Source organism: Cucumis sativus, chromosome 5, assembly GCF_000004075.3.
Source record: "Cucumis sativus cultivar 9930 chromosome 5, Cucumber_9930_V3, whole genome shotgun sequence".
NCBI lineage: Eukaryota > Viridiplantae > Streptophyta > Magnoliopsida > Cucurbitales > Cucurbitaceae > Cucumis > Cucumis sativus.
Window position 1 is genome coordinate 17,159,368 of NC_026659.2, and position 14,871 is coordinate 17,174,238.

The window sequence follows — 14,871 nt, forward strand, 5'->3', positions numbered from 1 at the left end:
CCATTATGCGATTAAGTGATGCAATAGTTTCGATGCAATTTAACTTACTCAACCAACTTATGATTAAGGCGTACTCCTCTTAGAGTATTAAACACCACGCATAGTCTCCTTTTGGGATCCACATGACTAAGTCTGATTAAGTGAGATATATCTAGAAGTATTCAATTATAAGACTCCTAAACTTCGCGCTTAAGAACAACAACCTCTCGGTGCCTAATGTCCACACTTGTTCTCCTTTCAAGATACAAATGTTGGAGGTTATCTAGCTAAGGTGGAGTTTGTTGCTAAATTTCTCCTTGCGTGCATTAGTCTTATTCTTGCTACTTTTCCTCTCGGGTAGTTGGCAATTGACACTGGCCAAGTGATAAATATAGCTCAACTAATGCGATAAGGATTATAAGCTAAACTTTTTATAAAAAACTATCATTGACTTAAACTACTAATAAGACTTTGATAAACGAAAAGTCGAGAAATGATGGATTGAAAAGGTATACGTGTGCAATATATATAAAGACTGTAGGCCTTAGGCCATTGTACAATATGAACAACATATATTACAACGAAGTACAAAAATAGAGAGACAGGTAGTTAAACATATTACAAGTTAGGGGACAATGAAAGTATGAATTCTTCTCTTCTCAAGAGTCAAGCTTTTGCTTTTACAACTGATCGAAGAAGAAGAAGAAAACATTTACAGACGGCAGAAAGACTATTCCTTTTCGCCACACTCTATGGTACTTGGCCGATTTGGGTCTCTTGTGCCTATTCAAACATCTTCTTTGTAGGTTGTTGGAGATGGCTTTATATAGGTAGCAATTGGGAGGAAAACTTTTATCTTTTAAACTTGTCAGCGACATCCATCGAAATGTGTTTGTCGCACGTCACATCACCTCCAACTACCGCTTTTTTCTTCTAGTGACCCTTCTTCGTGTTATAACTTTGTTCCTTACCTGGAGACGTTAATCGCCATATGAGTTCCTGGTTGTACTCCTTGTGCAAAATGTTTCCTACGGTTTACTAGTTTCTTTGTTTATTCAATATCCTGCATTTAGACATTAAAATCTCGTGAAACATGCATAACACTTATGTAAAGTATATTTTCAAATACTTATGCGTTTACAACACAAGTTACGCGTTTTGATCATCTTCTTATGCATTTTGACCTCATTATTCTAATACAAGGGGCTATAATAATGGGTATTTATACACGCTATTAGTCATGCATATCCATGTTGCTATTTTCCCCCTAATAGAGACGTCGTAAAGAACGATGTCAACGAATCTCTAAAATATTATTAAAATGGTAGTCTCTTGTGACGTATACGTTAACTGCATCGTCATTGCGCTATCTAAAACGATGCACATTGACCACTTCAACAAAGGTATAACCTTTAAATCATTGTGACAAACCCTTTTGCCGACATACTAGTTGTTGACGTTGCAAAATGTTTGACGATTTGATTGATTTGGAAAAGATAATGACGACGCCATAAGTGACCACGTTGACATTACCTTAGCTTCTAACGACGAGGCCACTTACTGCATCGTTAGAAGGTGAGTTCTCGAGACATTTTTTGTGGTGCATCACGAGAACTCTCTTTATTTTAGTTATATGTTCATATAACACAAAACCAAAACAAAGAAGAAAGAAGAGACGAGGACGAAAGAGAGAGGGAGACCCATCGCCCTTATTGCCATTGTCATCCGCCACACCAACCAACCTCCTATCGCCATTGTCTTCGTTCGTTGTCTCTACCGGTAAAAATGTTGTATTTTGTATGTATATTGTATGTTGGATATTGTATTTGTATTAATGTATATATATTGTATGTTGGGTATTGTAGATTGTATATTAATGTATGTATATGTATATTGTAAATTGTATGTATGTTTGTATTTTGTAAATTGTAGATTGTGTATTGTATGTGTAAATTGTATATTGTATGTATATTTGTTATTAAATATGTTGTTTGAATAAGTTAAATTAAATTGAAATTGAAATTGAAATTTTGATTGTATGTATGTTTATGGTAGATTGTAAATTAAAATTGTATATTGTATTTATTTTTATTATAAATTGTAAATTGTATGTATTTTTATTATAAATTAAAAATTGAAATTGTTGTATTTATGTTTATTATAAATTTTAAATTAAAAATTGTTATTGTATGTATGTTTATTATAAATTGTAAATTGAAATTGTTATATGAATAAGTTAAATTAGATTGTAAATTGAAATTGTATAGTTTGATAATAATTAGCGAAATTGTGATTTTGATTGTTGAAGAGAGATTTAAATATATTAAAATTGTTGAATTGATGAAATTTCTAATTTCTTGAAATTGTTTAAATACTTGAAGATTTTTATTGGTTTGGTGTGACTATCGTGCAGTTATGGTAGCCTCTAGTTTATTATTTGTGAACATGATTTTCTTTTGTTAGTAATAAAGTTTAGGTTATTTATTTAAAATTATCTTAGTCATTAGTTTATGATAATTCGTTTAGGTTACTGCTAACGCTTTTTAGTTGGAAGTGTTAGATAGATTTATTTAGTTTAAACATAGATATATTGAAAGTTAAGATATTGGATACTTGTGAGGTTTAACTTATTCATAGAGAAAATTTAGCATTTGAGAGAAGGAATATAAGACTAATTACACGTATTTATGTTCTAGGTTTTTAGTGATGGACAAGAGTTGGATGAAACTTAGGAATAAGTTATCGGTTGAGTATAGAGATGGAGTTTTCCAATTTTTAGAAGTTGTCAAGTATCACGTCGATGAGTATGGATAGATAAGGTGTCCATGCAAGAGATGTATGAACTCGAATTGGGACTCATTATTGCCTTTGTTTTACAGGTCCAAAGGCTCAAACATCCTTTCACCAGACATGGCATTCACTTTTTCAAGTAACTCTAATTCATCTTTAAAGAATTCTTCAGTGCTAAACAACTGGTGGTATATATCTTCCTCATAATAGCCCCATCCCGGGACTTCTATTGAGCTGCAATTTTTAACATCAGCGGGGAGTTTCATCGCGTTGAAAATATTAAATTTAATTTCTTCATTATTCAAACGCATGGTCAATTTTCCTTGGTGGACATGTATGAGGGCGTGACCAGTTGACAGAAATGGCCGCCCCAACATGATTGGAACCTCCTGATCAGCTTCGTAATCCAAAATGATGAAATGGAATAGGAATTTATCCACCTTTATCAAAACATCTTCAATTTTGTCATCTGGCTTGGAGATAGATTTATCCGCGAATTAGAGCCTCGTTTTCATTGGTTGTACCTCCCCTATTTCTAATTTCTTGAAAATAGAGAAAGGCATCAAATTTATGCTTGCCCCAAGATTGCATAGCGCACGAACCCATATCCATCTCGCCTATTGAGTAGGGAATCGTGAAACTTTTGGGATATGTCTTCTTCGCAGGTACCCATTTCTTGAAGACATCACTTGTTGCTTGCGTTAGAGCCACTATTTCAAGATCGTTAATTTGCCTCTTCTTCGCCAAAATGTCCTTTAAAACCTTGACGTAAGCTGGCATTTGCTCTAACGCATCAACAAACGAGATGTTGATGTGCAATTGCTTCAAAACGTCCAAAAACTTGAAAAACTCTTGTTTTTTTCCTTTCTTCTTTAAGCAACTAGGAAAAGGAGGAGGCGGTAAAGCATTAGTTAAAAAGAAGTTTAAAGGATAAGAATTATTACTTGAACTTCCAATCTAGACAGTAGAGGTTGAAGTGGAATTTTTTCGTTCAGACTCTGGTTCACGGATGGTCAAGTTCCTTTCAATTCTAAGTGTTACTGCTTGGCATTTTTCTTTTCCTGAACCCCCTCCTTGATTTGATGTTTTGGTATTGCTAGGAAGGGATCCTTTTGATCTTTTAGAGATATCACTGGTAAGCTGTCCCAATTGCAATTCAAGATTCTTAATGGATGATGGTTGGCCTTATAGAAGGGCATCATTCCTCTGCATATATTAGCAAAAAAGGACTTCCATTTATGACGATGATGGAAAAGAAGAAGAAGATTGGTTAGGAATGTTGTCGTGGTTATGGCGCTGCGATGGTTGTGTGGTCTTTCGAGATATGGTATTTGATGATAGCTAGATGCTTTACTCTTGTAATTCAAGTGACCACTTTGTCGTGGTTGAACATTTTGCTCCGAACCCCCTAGCTAAAATTATGATGGTCTCTCAATCCCGAGTTATAAGTATTAGAATAGGGGTTGTGTCTCACGTATGCAACTGTTTCTGTGTTCATAGGGCATGCGTCAACACTGTGAGGTCCATTGCACCCCACACATTCAGCCTCATCCAGTTGTTGTACTGCTTTCAATGAACTTCCTGCAGCTTTGAGTTGTGATAATGCCAATGACTATAGGAGTTTGTTCATCTTAGTAACTTGTCCCCGTAATGCCACATTGCATTCCTTTCTACTCCATCTTCTATCCTCCCTCTATCTCTTATGCTTCCCTTGCTCTCGCTTCACGATCTAAATCCATCATCTCTCTATTCGTGACAATTGTTGGCCATAGCATCCAACGTTGTTTTTATCTGATTGTGGGATGATCTAAGCATCCCACCTATAAACACAGTGTCAATAGATTGCTATGTAATTCAGCTTAACCCAAAATAAAACCGTTCCATGAGAACACAGCTAGGGTTGCTGTGGTGTGGGCATCCCTTGATCATTCTCTTAAATCGCCTCCATGCGTCTATAAGATTCACATTATCTCTCTGTTCGAAGGTCATCAGGTCCTACCTTCTTCTTGCGTTCTCAATGGGAGGCAATAACTCATAAATTTTTCAATCAAGTCGTCTCATGTAGTAGCTTCCCCTTCCTCCAAGGAGTTAGCCCATTGTTTAGCTTCGTTGTGTAATGTGAGTGAGAATAACGCTAAATACAATTCGTCTCGAATATGCCCGACATATTAAACGACGCACCAATAGAGTAGAAGTTTCTTATATGCTCGTGAGGATCTTCGCGTGGATATCCTCCAAACTGCTCGACATTTTGGAACATTTATAACATTACTGGTTTGATTTTGAATCGTTTGTTTTCTCCAAACTCAAAGTATGTGATACCTAAATTGAAGTTATAGAGGTTAGGTGATGCTTATGATCTAATGGGGTGATCTAGTTCATGGGCGAGATAAGCGGGATTTTGATCTAGGGCTTGTTGGTTGGAAATGTTACTGTTTTGGTTGTCCATGTTCGCTCGTTGTTGCCTCTGCGTTTGTCTATAATTTCTTCGAAATGTTCTCTCAATTTTAGGATCAAGCTGGAATTCAGGTTGTTCACAAACTTTTCGACTCAAGTACGTGATTCAGCCAAAATTGAACTTCTGCGTAATTTAGTGCACAATTTAGTTAAAATAGAAAAAAAAAAATAACTTCCCCAACGATGCCAAGAGCTTGCTTATTCTCTTTCATGCAATTGATTCTCTCAAGTGCTACATTCGTAGGTTAGCATGGAAGACTTTGATTTTTATAACTACTATGCGGCAAAATGAATGATTTTTACATTCGTATGCGATAAAAGGTGCACTCATTTTTGTTGATTTTATGGAATTAATCTATATTTCATTCATTATTTAATAGAGATACAAGCTTATATATAACCATAGAGAAATACACTTAAGGAAATAATATCAAATAATATCTCCAGAATAATATCTCCTAAGAATAATCTAATTATATTAATAATTTTCATGTGTTGCTAACATAATAATCAAACATTGTCGCACAAGCTTTCCTCTTTATCTCCCAAGTATAAGCAAAGAGGGATTTCCTGATGATTCCAAGGTCGAACTCAGATAATTTAAGCTTCTAATTTATCCAATTGCTTACTAACTTATGTGGTACGGTATACACTATACAATAAACCATATAAACAATACTCATTACCCTACCTATTTACACTATTGTGCTTGGCGGTGCAAGGTGAATATGGTGTGATGACGCGATGCAATATGAACTCAGTATATGCATCAAACCTTTTGTCATACCTTTTCATAATCATTTCGCAAAAATAATATCAAGTCATTTAAACACACCATCAAATCATTTCATTTCGCATAAACTTTTCTTTATGCTTAACAAATCATTTCAAAACCATTTCATTTCGCCAAGGATCCCGAATCACTCTCTACGCTAGGTCACATAACTTTGCGTTTAGACTACTGAATCATCAACATCTGAGAGTATCCTGATTCGTTCTTATTGGTTAGGCCACTAAGCATTTTCCGCTCTTTTCAACTTATAGGTCAACTTCACCACCACGTAGTCTCGTACACTCATGGTGTCCTTTAACTCTTTATATGCACATAAAAGTTACCTTTTTCAAAGGAAGTAACTAATGGTTTGCACAGTATATCATAAACATTAAGATCAAATCATGCTTTGAACATCATAACACTTTTTCATATAAATATCTTTTAGAAATCATTAACTCATCAAATCAGTAAAGATTTATAAGGAAACATTTGACATAAAATATTAAGGAAAACACTCACAAAAATTTGAAAGAAGAGCACTCACTCTTCAACTTTCCTCTTCTCGCAAAGTCTCTCACGTAGACCAGGTGGCAACACTTTTGTATTTCAACAAAACTCTCATCATACCCTAATTAGTTACCCAAATCCTTTATCTATATTACTCTTTTAATTTGGATTAGTCATCCTTTGTTCTTTATCCAATGGACAGCTCCTACTTCAACCTTATAGTTGTTAAATTTCTAACCTTAATCTTACACGTTAACCCATGTCAAATCATATTTGACATCTTCTCATCAAACCTTTCTTCTCACCTAGTACCATTCCGTGAATAACTTCATCCCTGAACAGCTTTCTAAGGTCTTATCGCATAACTTCTTTCGGGAACTACCAACTTTTCTCGTAAAAACTTTTTCTCTTGTAAGTGTTTAGGCTTAGAGGTCTTACCACAAATCCTTCTCGTGAACTGCCTTACCTTAAGCTCTTGACACGTACTCAAACTAAAATGCCAAGTTACATACTTAGTAAAAAAATTTCCTTTTTAACTTTTAATTTAGGTTCGGGTCTTACAAAAACTCTTACGACATTAACTATAACTTTCTTATCATTGAATACATCATTCATTACTACTTAGCTAATCAATTACATGTATCTAGGCAAGATAAGAAAAATGAGAGAATGGAAGAAGAAATGCATTGGTTTCATAAATAACACTTTTAGCCTTTCGACCATGAACTTCTGCTTACAAAACAACACAAAATAAGAAATAGAAAGTGGAAATACAATAGATGTGTTACGCCGCAAAGTATGATCTCTCATACTCTTTGGCTTTGATTTTTGCCTATAGATGAGGGGAACAATGGAGGGGTGAATTTCTCTGTTTTGTTTTAAGCTCTCACCTAAAACTCAAGGTAAGGGAGAAGAATGGATGATATGAAGAGCTTGCTTTCCGGCTAAATTGTGCACACCTCATTTTGGGAGTGAAAAGCTCTATTTATACACAGAGAGTGATGCTGACATGTCGATACGCGTCATTAAGATCTCTAAAAAGTTATGATTACTGTGCAGCCTAATCTATTTGTCCTTTTCTGACTTTTCCGCCAACCTCTTTTGTTTGCTAGCGGCTTGATCGCCTAGCGACTACTTCTTCACCCTTGAGAGGTTGGTTGGGTCTCCTTGCGTTTAACGTGCTATCCGCCGAGCTTCTCTTCTCCGCTTAGAATCCTACAATAAGAGCATTAAAAAATAGTAAAACATGGATCAAGTTCTTTTGCGTTAGGCTTTTCATGAAGTAATCAAATTAACTTCTTTTCTCTCTGTTTTCTTCTCTTTTCATGCGATAAGACTTCATTATTTCACTTAAAAGGCTACAATAATATGTATTTCTACAAGTTATCACACACCTCATTTTGGAGCATCTCCCCACTAGTCCCAAGATGTGGCGTGAAGCCAACCGATATCATTCTTCTTCTAACAACACATATTGATCATGCTTAACCTTTACTCTTATCTATCCCTTTTAATAAACTTAGATATAAAGTGCGAAAAGAAATGTCTAAACTTGAAAATAATAAGTTAAATCTTTACAAAACACTTTCAAGTTTACCCAACTATTGGATAACTTGTTCATAGTCTTGTATAGAAAAAAACTAAGTTCAAAGTGTCAACCAAATAACACTATTATAAATATCAAATCAAAAGCCTTTTCCAAAAAGTATTATAGACAACACAACTAAGTCCATTCTAACTTAATTACAACTTAGTATGCATGAATGAGACGAGTCACAAATTCTATTCTACTTCTAGCAAAGTAGGCAGAGCGCTAGTAGGCACTGAAACCACGGTTTCTACCTATAAGAAAAATGAAACAATGAAGAGTGCGTTATAAAGTCCTGTGAGTGACATCGTTTAAAACAAAACATAAGAATGAAAACTTCGAGCAATAAATACATAAACTTAGCAAAGCAACTTCCTTTTCTTAACTTAACTTTCAACTTCCTCTTTTCTTTCTTGCTATACCTTAAATTTCATATATTTATGGAACAAAAATCTAGGCATGAAATCAATATCCCTCGATACAATACCTGTGAGACGGAACTCTAGGCGCCACTAGTACCATATCTCGTTATAGTTATCATGAGATGGAAAAATTTAGGCTTATGTGGAGGCCCCTATCTCTTATCTAGTCTATGTGATGGAAACCCTAGGCATCTACTGGATACCCTCATCACACGACCTCTGTGTACAGGACAATCTCCTCCGTAAGGTTCCTAATCACCTTGAAATATCTCGGTATAGAGTAAAACATATTTAGGAATTTCATGCTAAAGCTTTGACTCAATTAATTTAGCATGCTTATGTAAAACTTTTGCATTAAGCAAGTCTCAAATGTAGTTTTGCTCAAATACTTTCAAAACTTAGCATTTAAACACATTCGCATAAATCTCATGTTTAAAAAAATGTTTCTTAATTTGAATGCTTTAGAAATTTAGCTCAATCATGGTTCGTAAATAAACTCATAAATCTAGCATATACAAAATTTTAACTCAAGCATGCTTTAAAACATAAATTCTTAAGTCAAAATTTTAAACTCAAACATGCTTTAAAACATAAATTCTTAAGTCAAAATTAGAAATTTATTTGATTTTTTTTTTTTTTTTGTCACTCACAACTTTTGGCAAGATTCTTGGTCTATAGATTTGTCCAATTGCTTTTTCTTCCTGAAACTAACAAGAAAATATCAAGTTACTTTGGTTCCAACAAAGGGAAACTTTTTTCAACTTCTTTACTTTTTCGTACCCAAAGGAACTATTTTCTTACTAATCTTGATCTCTTTGAACTCTTTGAACTCTTTGGGTGGTCTTAGCTTACTCAATACCAGTTCTACAAGTTTATCCTAGCTTAAACACAAGTTTATCCTAGCTTAAACACAAGTTTATCCTAGCTTAAACACGAGCTTCCAACAAATTTAGAGCCTAAAACAACAAGCTCTAACTTAGCAAACTCTTCAGCTTCTTAAACAAGGAAGAAGAAACTTGGACTTCTTGGATCTAAACCTCAAGCTCTACTTTTTCTCTTTAGCCCAAGTCTCTTCAAACACTTCATTTCTAAGGTAGCTTCTTGATAGAAACCCACAACAAAGCTTGGTCGGGCAACCCTTACACTTTGGCTTTAACTCTTACAAAAAAATCTCAAGTTTTCTCTACTTCTTCTCTCTACCTGGCTCTTGAAGTGAAAATGGTGAAAACTGAGAGAAATGGGTCTTTTGCACTCACATGAAACTATGCGTCCGAAAAACGCTAAACCCTCTCGTGCTAGAAATTTTCAAAAATCTATCTGTCACGCATCCTTTAATAATCTCGACCAAAATCGGCCCGAGATCCTTCAAGATCTGCACTTTTCTTAGCCAGACATACCTGAAACCCTACCCAAGAATCCTAATAATTTCCTATTCTACTTCCAGACCCAGCCGAACATGACTTCGAGATGGACTGAGACACAACTCCAAAACCATTATGTCTTTCAACTCAGTCGACAAGCGCCAAGATGCTCATGTCTCAATACAAGAATTTTCTCTCTTTTCCATCTCGCTCGAGACTACTCAAGGCTAGTCCAAAATTCTTGCTTTTGTCCTTTCTATGCCTTTTCTCTCGGTCGAACAAAACTAAGTCTGAACATCTTTGTCCTATGATCTTTGCCTTAGCCCGAAACTCTTGGACAATTGATCTGAACTCACCTTTCAATCTTTATCAAGCCAATGTGATAGAAGATATGGGTAGTACATCTAATGAGCGAGATTATTGCTCGGAGGATATATATTTGAAACAGAGATGCTATCTTAGAGGAAACATTGAGAGGGGATGTCGATCTCATAGGTTTGACCGTTAGTATTGTGTCCGCTCTACTATCGCAACAGAGATGGAATTGGTATTGATTTAGCTCTCATTTTTAGGACTTGTTTTATGGTAGAGAGAGGAAAGCTAGTTTGAATATCTATTTAAAATTATTTGCAAAGATTAAATTATTTAACATGATTTGCTGAGTTGAACTATCTAGAAATGTATTCATAAGTTTGTCACTTAAATGTTTTAAGCTTAATTTGTTCTAGAAACTTGGTCAATTACTGGATTTTTTGTAGCTTACCCTTTCAAAATATTTTTCTACTTCTCAAGTAGACATCGAGCTCCCGATACCTGGCATGGTGCCATTAGTCCACTAGAAGTTTCCCACACCATTTTCAGTATGTGTGTGTTGTGCTGTATATTGTGTCTGTACATTTGTGTATGTGAGTCGATAAAAGTTTGTTTGTTCGTGGGAGTATATGTTAGTCTTCTTTATTATTATAATTTTGGGCTGGTAATGCCTAAGAAAGATTAGTTAAACCTTTAACAAATAGGTTGGGCTGGGTTATGACATGGTACAAATTAAGTACAAGTTTATGTTGCTATGTTACTTGTTGATTTCATATGAAAGTATTTGTTCAAAGTTTAGTTTAGCAAAGTCAACAGATGTCATTAAAATAGAACGATGTTTGTTAACTTCACACCATCTCTTGGGCAAAGAGTAGGTGATTCGAGAGGGGGCGTGACATTTTGTGCTCTAAATTTCATACAAACCCAAAGAACATTTAATTGCTTTCTTTACTTTTCTTGCATACGTTCTCACAAAACCCCACTTTCCTATATTAAAATTCTTGATTCTTGATTGAACATTTGTGTTACCTAAACAAAATTCCCTTGGGTTTGATCCCTAATCTCTTTACTACGTTGCTAATTTTTTTATGAATGATGTCTGATAACAAATTGACTTTGTTGGTTGTGAATTTAAGGGATCTTTCACCCTTTTGCTTTCTTTTAACATGTGCTTCATCTACCTAACATACTCCTATACTAATTTAGTCATCAAAGTGTGATACTCACTACAACAATGCAAGGATTTTTTCATAAAGGTTAGCTCTAAAAGCAAGATAAGATCACCAGGAAAAGCAAGTTAACAAACAAGCCCACAAATGGTTTGAGACGACAACGAACGTGAACAAAAACAAGTGTCAACATATTTCAATCTATATTAATAGTCTTTTTGTTCATATTTGATAGAAATCAACATTACCACATACATGGAGTTTGATAATTTTTTTCTTCGGGTACAACAAAAGATTAAACTTCCAGGAAAGTGCATACTGCATGTCATTTATTATTAAATTGAACTCTCCCTCATGAGTTTGATATGTTATCTTATAACTCTTAATCAACCTTATAATCAATATGAAATTTTGACACCAAAAACTACTGAAGTTGAGCGACTAAAATAGGAGATTTGAATTTTGGAATATCTAACTCATTCTTACTAATTAAGAATGGACTAAAATAGAAGATTTTGAATTTTGAAATATATAACTCATTCTTATTAATTAACAATGGATGGATATCACTGTGCAATTAGTCAAGAACTACGTTGAGGAGCATCGGGAATCTAGCCAATGGATGATATCATTAAGAACATTGAAAATTCTTTCATCTGGCTCTCCTTCTAGAATGCAATGAAAGCCTTGTTCATAGAGTTTCAGAGTCTTGTCTTTGCTCGACGCTTTCTCATATAGAAAACGACTAATCTTAGGATCTGTCACCTTGTCGGCAGCTCCATGAAGAACCAGTAATGGCGATGAAACCTGAAATCTCTCTAAATTCAGTAAATACTAAATGAAATGACAAGATTAGCAACATATGTGAGGAACACCAGGAATAATGTTGATTCATTCTTATAAGAAAACAGCACTAACTTTCTCAACTTGTTTCTCGATATCATCCGTTGCCTTTAAAAGCTCTATGGCAGTTTTCACTCGCATCCTGTCATCATACGATATAACGTTGTAGACTGCCTGGAAAAGCCATATAAAAAAGGGTAAGATGACAGATTTTGACTATCATTTTTCTTTTTGTTTTACACACTTAGATGTTAAGTAAATATCGATTATTTCTAACTAGAAAACAAAAAGAAATTTTATTTCACTTTGCCCCTGCAAGTAATGAGGAATAATAATGGTTTTCAAATGTTCAAGAGCATTACAAGCAAACCAGACGGAATAAGAAGAAACTTTCAAGGGAGATGAGGGTCTAAAGGTACATGCCATTTCATTTCTCTCATAAATAGTTGATATGTTAACTTAACACAATAATCTTGGTTCGTATGAACTGATTTCACTAACCCCAAACTGAAAAACTACCATACTCGCAACAAGTAGCAGTCAAACACAACTGATTTCTATAACAATCATTGATGTTCAATGTCCAATAAGCTTCATGATGGGGATATCAAGCATATACGCTCAAGTCACCAATGTGTACTTAAGGAACTAAATGTACAAAAGCTTCACTGGTATGAAAATCTAGAAGAAGAATGTAAGACTTACGAACCAGTTTCCTTTTCTTCGTTTCTCTGAGAGCTAGTTCACCAAGGTCGATCTTTGGGAGAAGTTTGGCTTTTGGCACCACATTAGACATTAGATTTAAGACCTTAAGCACAGGTTCTGGCGGTTTCACATCGTCTGCAATCTTAAAAAACATTGAAGCCACTATTCAAAGACATGTACAGCCTAAAACAAGATCAAAATCCTTTTCCCTTGGGGAAATGTTTGAGCTTACTTTACACATGGGAGCCACAAGAACCACTCCATCCCATAGCTTTGGTTCCTTCAAGTGAATTTTCAAAGTAACAGCTCCCCCCATGGACTGTCCTAATATGAAATGAGGCAATCCTTTCAATTCTGGTCTCCCTGCAAGTCGAAATAAAAGTTGATTCGGCAATCAAAAAGGACTGAAAAATGATTGTAAGAGTGATGATCCACATATAAAGTCAGTATCAACACAACAAACCTTTAAACTTCTTGTACTGTTCTATAACATCATCAACTAGTTGATCAAAGTTAGGAATGTAACCGTGCAATCCTTCTGAAAGTCCGAAACCTGGATAGTCCATAGCGTAAACGGCATACCCTGATGCAGCAATGTGCCTAGCAATTCCTGGATGAAATTTTAAGATTACCATAAGCAAATTGCTCGGACATCACATAACAGAAAACATGAAAGGAAACAACAAATGAAACGATTACAAACCATCAAAGAAGAAAGTGCAGGTATCACCATAGCCATGGCAGAAACAGACAGCGCCTTTAATATGAACATCAGGCTCAGGAAACCATCTTTTGCAGAAAATATTTAAGCCCCTTGAATTACACTCATACCACTACACATAAATCCAAATCATCCATCAGATTAACAGTCTAACGATATAGTGAAAACTTTAAGAGCAAATGAATTGAAAGTTGAAGTCACCAATGACATTTGGGGCTAAAATTCCCCCTACCATGGCTTCTTTGATATTAATTTCAAAACTAATTAGTCAAATGTTGGGTCTATTAACAAAAGTAAAGGTAACTTATGCTGGAAATATGAACTTAAGACAGCATTTCTTACCTCCTGGGTCTTGATCCCAGCAGGAGCCATCTAACAAACGAAATCAACCATCCCATACACAAATTCAGAAAGAAAAATTTTAGTCAAACGATCAAAAAAGAGAATCACAGAGCACAAGTTGTTGAATAATGTAAAAAGCAAACCTTGAATAAGCAGTGATCCAGCTGCTGTTGAAGCTCCATGAAAGCCGACCGGACCCGTCGGCGGGCTGGAGCGGAGTCCAGTTTCTGGGAAGCGATTTTATTAAGCTCCGGCGAAACACCATCGATCGGCGACTTCTTCGCTGTAACAACAACGCGACCACCGGAACCCCACCTCAACGGCGGCTCTGGGATCGTTTTTCTTTGAGGGGTGAAGGGTAATCGGACATTTTCACGGAGATCGAACGGAAAATTACACTTCCGGTAAAAGAAAGAAAGCTCTGACGGTCGGAATCCAAGTTCATGGGCCATGGACGGTGGCTTAGCAGTTGAAAAGAAGTAAGAAGAAAATGCAAAGAAATGAATTGGCGGAAGCCTCAGCTCATCTGGTGAACCAATGACGTCTTTATAACAAACATTGAACAATCGTGGGTCACATGGGGTTTTGGCTCAGCGAGAATTTGCCGACTTTTGAACATTAAACTCGTAAGAACATGATTGTCGTGGTTGATTTTTTCTTTTACACTTTGGACGGAAAACATTCAATTTCTGTTTTTTGTTTTTCTTTTCATTTCAAGTTTTTGATATTAAGATTCAATGAGGAGACGCTGTTCTTTCTATTCACATTTCACACATCACATCACACCCACTCAAGAAGCCCCATTTTCTCTCCACTTCTCTTGTCGCACATTATGTGGTGAAATTTTTTGAAGTAATCACTTTCTTTGTTTCTTCGTGAGTTAGAATCTTACGAAAATGT

At 35.4% G+C, this 14,871-nt stretch overlaps 1 protein-coding gene across 1 annotated transcript; it reads right to left on the reverse strand.

The window, feature by feature from the left end:
• Positions 1 to 11,562: 11,562 nt before the first annotated feature.
• LOC101222469 (caffeoylshikimate esterase) lies at positions 11,563 to 14,871 on the reverse strand. Its single transcript, XM_004140290.3, has 8 exons — positions 14,115 to 14,871; positions 13,972 to 14,001; positions 13,612 to 13,741; positions 13,372 to 13,518; positions 13,141 to 13,271; positions 12,913 to 13,050; positions 12,279 to 12,377; positions 11,563 to 12,167 (listed from the first exon to the last, which is right to left on the reverse strand). The coding sequence occupies exons 1-8, from the start codon at positions 14,421 to 14,423 to the stop codon at positions 11,949 to 11,951; spliced, it is 1,203 nt and encodes a 400-aa protein (XP_004140338.1). The 5' UTR covers positions 14,424 to 14,871; the 3' UTR covers positions 11,563 to 11,948.